At 32.1% G+C, this 7203-nt stretch overlaps 1 protein-coding gene across 1 annotated transcript; it reads left to right on the plus strand.

Annotated features, from left to right (window-relative positions):
- Positions 1-411: 411 nt before the first annotated feature.
- Positions 412-3281, plus strand: LOC147226115 (GTP cyclohydrolase 1-like). Its single transcript, XM_086161889.1, has 6 exons — positions 412-835; positions 915-1024; positions 1296-1351; positions 2121-2152; positions 2248-2332; positions 2407-3281. Exons 1-6 carry the CDS (start codon positions 568-570, stop codon positions 2534-2536), a joined length of 681 nt encoding a protein of 226 aa, XP_086018015.1. The 5' UTR covers positions 412-567; the 3' UTR covers positions 2537-3281.
- The last annotated feature ends 3922 nt before the right edge of the window (positions 3282-7203 follow it).

Consider the following 7203-nt stretch of genomic DNA (forward strand, 5'->3'; position numbering starts at 1 on the left):
AATAGGGTTGGATGGAGAAAGTTGATTCGGTGTCGCGACCCCTGAAGGGAGAAGCGCAAAGAAGAAGAACAACTTCAAAAAAGAAGAAAAAGGGTCCAAAAATAATGCCCAAGCACCTCCCATGTTCATAAAAAGGGCTGAGATTTCTTTTTAAAGTATAACATTTCAATCATCCCTGATAAATTTATCAGTGTGTCCCGTCAGACCTCCAGGAATCGGAGCACGGGGTTTTAAATGGCGTTTTTCAAACTCAAATCACAGGATCCTTCTTTCACCGCTCCATGACATTCGACGCTAACAATTTGAAAATTGATTCTTCTCACGTGCGCCGATTGGTTCGTCCCGCCTCGTCCTGGAGCTCCCTAACATCTGGAGACCGTTCACACACTTCCACGCGGCGGAGACCCGCTTCCCTGGAAATTCTTAATGGGATTTTTCAGTTCTGCAAATTTCTCTTGCGCGGGCGTCTTGAGGTTTCGTTGATGTCGTAGCCCCGAGGCTCCGACGCCGGCTTAAATATCCGCTCAGACGCCGGTGAGCGTCCAAACCGCCCGAGACGGAAAAGCCATGGAGTATCAACACGCTTCGGAGATGAACGGAGTGGTTAACGAATACCTCAACTTGCGCGTGGAGTCCAAACGTAATCATTCGCAAAAAGAGAAGAACTCCAAGGAAGCCGCCAATGCAACCAAACTCGGCCACGTGGAGAAAGCGTACGCCACCATCCTGAGCGAGCTGGGAGAGGACGTGGACCGCGAGGGGCTTCTACGAACGCCGCTGCGCGCCGCCAAAGCCATGCAGTTTTTCACCAAGGGCTACGAGGAGACGATTCAAGGTGAGGATTCAAATGAGAAGAGCCCGTTTCGTTCTCGATTCAAGCGAATCATCCTTTTTTCCGATCCCGCGCTCCACAGACGTGTTGAATGACGCCATCTTTGACGAAAACCACGACGAGATGGTGATCGTCAAGGACATCGAGCTGTTCTCTCTCTGCGAGCATCACCTTGTGCCCTTCTTCGGAAAGGTAAAACTCATCTGCTTAGCTATTTGGATGATGTGAGAAGCAATTTACCAAGAAATTGACAATATCTCAATAAGTCTGGGCCTCCAAAGCTGATTCGCTTCAAACCGTTTTGTCAAATCACGGCACGCAGTGACGACTTCTGTGCGCAAAGAACCCTTTTACGTCGCCTCTTCCAAAAGCCTTAAAAAGCAACTGAAAACACATGGGGCAGAATGAATCGGCATTGAAATGATATTTTCAGGGAACTTATTTTTAATTGTGAATGTTTCAGGCTCATGTTGCCTACCTCCCAAACAAGAAGGTGGTTGGGCTCAGCAAACTTGCAAGGTAAGTAATAATAATGATAATAATATAACAACAACAACAACAACAACAACAACAACAACAACATCAACAATAATAATAATAATAAGAATTACTATTATTAATGTTTTTATTTTTTATTATCACTTTATAATAATAATAATAACTGCAATCATTATTTTAATTGCTATAATAATAATAATAATAATAATAATTTTTATTATTATTATTGCTACAATGATAATAAAAATTACTATTTTATTGTATTTTAGTTTTTGATATCATTTTATAATAATATTAATAATACTAATTTTTAGTGCTACAATAATGACAATCATCGTCATCATTTTTATTGCTACAATACTAATACTACTACCACTAATTATATTAATAATCAATATTATTATTGTATTTTATTTCATTTATTATTATCTTATAATAATAATAACAGTAATTACTATTATAATGATAATAATGATGATATTATAAGTTATATTTTCTATAGTATTTTAGTTTATTTGTTATTATTTTATGATATCATGATAATTATTTTTATCGCTATAATAATAATAATCACCATCATCATTATTATTTCCAGAATAACAATGATAATAATTACTATTATTATTGCATTTTATTTTATTTATCATTATCATTATTACTATAATGATAATAATAATAATAATAATCATCATCTGTATTGCTATAATAATAATAATAATAATAATAATAATAATGATGATAAAACAGAGGGCTTCCAGCACAGTCTGCTCATCATTTCTCGTCTTTTCAGAATTGTTGAGATCTTCAGCAGGAGGCTGCAAGGTAAAATAGCATCTATCCAGCTGGCGTCTCATTATCCATGCTTTTTCTTACGCTTTGGGTCAAACACGCATCGTGTTCGTTCGTTTCCTCCACAGTCCAGGAACGCCTCACCAAACAGATCGCTTCAGCCGTCACCGAGGCTCTGGAGCCGGCCGGCGTGGCCGTGGTGATCGAGGCCGTGTGAGTGCACGGAAAAAAACATGCAAATCACCAAAGTGCGGATGAAGATGTGAACAACTTGTGTTTGGTTGCAGTCACATGTGCATGGTGATGAGAGGCGTGCAGAAGATGAACGCCAGCACTGTTACCAGCGTCATGCTGGGGACCTTTCAGGACGACCCCAAGACCAGGAAGGAGTTCCTCGCTCTCACCGCAAAGAAGTGAAGGGATTTTTCTCCATAATAATATGTTCATGTTGCACAAATTTTCTTTTACTTTTATTGTTTAATAAGATAAGATAAACATTATTGATCCCCATAGAGGAAATTCTTTTGTCACAGCAGTGTTATAGCGTCAATAAATATGAATATAAATATAAATAGGGGACAATTAGAAAATAGCAATGACATCCACAAATAAATAGACAGCAGAGAGGATAACAACAACAAAGATATTATATTATGTATATATAAAATATTATGTATATATTTTTCCCCCTTTTTGTTGTTCATTCTTACATATAATATATGTGAAATATTATGTATATACATCATTTTATTATTTGTATTTAAGATTTTCCCCCCATTCTGTTGTCCATTCTTATATAAAATGTATAAATATATAATATATATTATATATGTGATATTATATATATGCATGTATGATCAGTATGTATGTAATTTTTATTTATTGATTTTTCCCCCAAATTCTGATTTTTTTTCCTTTTCCTTGTTGATGTTATTCTCTCCACCGTCTATATATTTGTGGATGTCATTGCTATTGCTATTGCTACAACAAAGATAAGAATGGACAACAGAATGGAGATGTATATATATATATTAAATATATATATATATTTAATACATAATATGTTCATACGTTATATTAATATATGAATTAATATATCATATTATTATTATATTAATATATATATATATATATATATATATATATATATATACATGCCCTTTCTGTTGTCCATTCTTATCTTTGTTGTTGTTATTCTTTCTGCTGTCAATTTATGTGTGGATGTCATGTCTATTTTCTATCGTCTCTCTATTATATAAAATTTCCACACTGATCTGGTCAGATTTATCAAAAGTAATACTTTGCCATTACATGTTTGTGTTTTCTTTTACCAAGTGTACGGTCAGTGCTACATTGATATAAAGACAACAGAGTTCTTTGCATTGTGTAGCAATGTTGTTAAGCAAAATAAAGCTAAAAGTGACTGAAAGTATCAAGTGAAGTTTCCCCTTTTAAAAAATAAAAATATACACATCTCACAACAGTATGTTTATAATCATTTTTTGAAATCAAAGCTTATCTGGATGATCTAATGAGCACAATAAGAATTTTATTGTGCAGGGAAACATGTTTCAAGACTGCACAAATGACAAAAAACACTTTGAATCTTTAAATCTCTGAATCTGAATAACCCATTATGATCCCATATAATTCAGTTCCCTTTGTAATCGCTCTTTTTATTTTTAGTAAAAAGCTCTTCTTCTGGCCCTTCAGGAAAATCACATTTAGATGGAAAAATAAAAACTTTAAAACTGACCCCTCTTATATCTCACCTCATGACACCGGATGAGTGAACTCAGTATTTATTATTATTCATTATTTTTATTCATTATATATTCATCATTAACGGCAGTATTTAAATAATGACATTATATGTGCAAAAAGTGTATTATTATTATTATTATTATTATTATTATGAGATGCTGAGATTTTAGGACAACACATACTTTTTTGTCCACTTAAGTTCTTTAAGTGTATTGTTGTTATTATTATTATTGTTATTGTTATTATTATTACTAATATTATTGTTACTATGAGACACTGAAATCTTGGGACAACATAAAATATTTTTTGGTCCGCCTAAGTTCTTTGAGTGTATTATTGTTATTATTATTATTGTTGTTGATGTAGGTATTATTATTATTATTATTATTATTATTATTATGAGACGGTGAGATCTTAGGATGTCACAATACTTTTTTTGTCGACTTAAGTTCTTTAAGACCTTAAACAGGAGGATGAGAAGAACTAGGTGATGATGGAGTCTAGAATGCAAAGCAATCCTTTCTGTCAAAGGATCAGAAAAAAAATAATTAGATTTCCAAGTTATTATTATTATTGTTATTATTATTATTATTATTATTAGTGTCACATTCGGAAGAAGTCATGGAGAAGTTTCTCAGTCAGACTTTGAAGCTTTGAAATGTTTTTGCAATATTCAACCAAATAACTTATTTTAACAATCAGCACTTAAAAGAACATTTAAATTTCCTTAGTTATGGACATTATCTTTCATGAGTTATTTGCACATTATGTTTATTTTCAATGGAATTGTGCCTGCACAATTAAAAAGTTACTCTCACTGCCAGAAGATACAAATAAGCAAATTATGGGAAAGTATTTTTTTCAATTTTATTATACTTTATTCATTCCTCTCTGCAGTTTTTCAAGCAGGAAGACCCATATAGTGACATTCAACCATTCTCTCGCTCATTCACAAGTATGAGGGATTTAGGATTTCCATTTTGAACCGCCGGCATGTTTTTGCAGACGCGTGTAAGGACACGGAGACTCCAAGCTACAAACACCCTGAAGGAAACCAACCAGGGACCTTCTCGCTTCGAGGTGGACGCGCTCCAAAACTGCTTACCGTAATAAAAAAAAAACAACAATTATCAGCTGAATGTGAAGGTTTCACAAAACCACCAAAACAAGAGCAGATACACTTTGGTCTACAAGGTAATTATTGCACCGAATATGATCGGACAACAAATTGCCACGCGGAAAACCAGACACAATAAATACATTTTCTTGACTTTCACAGATCATTCAAGCGCATGAATATAATAGAAATGACAGAGCCGGGTTTTGCATTGCTTCACGTCGTGCACGTGATACAGAGATTTTATAGTCAACTCTGGAAAACCATTTTGCAACCCTGGTAGGTTAGCAAATATGATAAAAACATTAGCCAACGGGAAGATGTTTTCTTCAGCCAAAGAGCTCCGGGTCCCAGGATAGTCAACTCTCCACGTTCTCCAAAATAAACACTAGAATATTGTTTCGCCCCTTTTTTCGTCAGAGCCATAAACTTACAAATGAAATCGATTTTTGGCTGTGAACCTTTCGGCATCATCGTGACGGCTCGTACACAATATGAGTCCAGAGAAGACACTTGGGATGAACTTTGACATCTGGGCTTTTACTTACGTAACATACATGCTCTGTCCCACCTTTGGGCGTGCATATCTGATTTTTCAATATATAATATAAATATGAATATTATATATAATACATATATGTTATATATAATAAATATGACTATAATATAAATATAAATAATATAAATAAATATAATAAATATAATAAATATGAATATAATATAAATATAAATAATAGAAATGAATATAATAAATATGAATATAATATAAATATAAATAATAGAAATAAATATAATAAATATGAATATAATATAAATACAAATAAAGAAATACATGTAATAAATATGAATATAATATAAATATAAATAATAGAAATAAATATAATAAATATGAATATAATATAAATATAAATAAAGAAATACATATAATAAATATGAATATAATATAAATGTAAATGATATAAATAATGTTTATGAATATGATAAATATTAATGTAAATAAATGTCACATTTAAGCACAATATCATTCAGTATTGGTGCATACGTCTCCAGTTTGGTGCTGCAAGATTGTAGAAATGTAGGAAGTGAGGATTTGAGTTTTACTGCATATACTGCAAATATACTGCTCAAAAAATAAAGGGAACACTTTTTTTTAAAATAACAATTTATTCTTTTCCATTACTGCCCCTTTAAGTCTGCCTTAGAATTTGAAGGTTTATATATATATCACCTTTACCTCAATTTTGTTTTTTTAGACATTTTTTTCATTACTACCTCTTTCAGTCTGCCATAGAAATGTGCGTACATATATATCTGTATATATAAATAGCAAAGTCAAAATAAAAAGTAAAATAATAACAGATAATAAAAAATAAAGAGAAATCTTAGGCCACACAATGTAACTCCAAGTCAATCACACTTATGTGAAGATCCAGAAGATCACAGATCAATATTTACTATAAATCAGAACTTACACGTTGTGATTTTCTCCTTTACGTTTCTTTTTTTTTAAATAATTTTTGTTTTATAAAAAGTGAGTTTATATTTATCTATATCTATATTTATATCTATATCTAATGTTGTAATTTTCACCTTCACCTGAGCTTTTAAAGAAAAAAATAATTCATTTTTTCCATTTCTACCCCTTTCAGTCTGCCATAAAAATGTGGGTATATATATCTGTAAGTAAGAATAGCAAAGCAAAAATAAAAAACATAATAATAATTAATAATAAAAAATAAAGGGAAATCTTAGGCAACACAATGTAACTCCAACTCACTCACACTATATATATATATATATATATATATATATATATGATCAAGTAAAAATAATAAATAAAATAAGAATAAATCATGGAAAATAAAGGGAACACTTAAACAACACAATGTAACTCCAAGTCAATCCCACTTGTGTGAAATGAAAGTGTCCACTTAGGAAGCAACAATTTGGACTTGTTTTAAGGACATTAAATCAGCCTGTGGTGTGTTTTCACACTTTCGTTTGGAGTGTATGGGTTCACACATTTCATCTCCATCCATTATTTCGGTGTGATTTTGTTGTCGGCACGTTCAACAATGTAAACGACAAAATATTTCATAAGAAATATTTCATTGATTCAGATTCCAGGAAGTGTTATTTCAGTGTTCCCTCGTGAGCCATTCACATCCTGCAAATGTGACGTCTCCAAAAGTAAAGAAGTTAA

This window comes from Fistularia commersonii, chromosome 16, assembly GCF_037954325.1.
Source record: "Fistularia commersonii isolate RoL2024-O1a breed Wild chromosome 16, RoL_Fcom_v1.0, whole genome shotgun sequence".
Taxonomy (NCBI): domain Eukaryota; kingdom Metazoa; phylum Chordata; class Actinopteri; order Syngnathiformes; family Fistulariidae; genus Fistularia; species Fistularia commersonii.

What these genes read in the sequence shown, in the direction of transcription:
- LOC147226115 (XM_086161889.1), top strand. Translation starts at nt 568, where the DNA reads ATGGAGTATCAACACGCTTCGGAGATGAACGGAGTGGTTAACGAATAC. An exon ending in TTGTGCCCTTCTTCGGAAAG is followed by an intron (nt 1,025 to 1,295) that starts GTAAAACTCATC and finishes TGAATGTTTCAG; the next exon opens with GCTCATGTTGCCTACCTCCC. An exon ending in CTTCAGCAGGAGGCTGCAAG is followed by an intron (nt 2,153 to 2,247) that starts GTAAAATAGCAT and finishes TTTCCTCCACAG; the next exon opens with TCCAGGAACGCCTCACCAAA.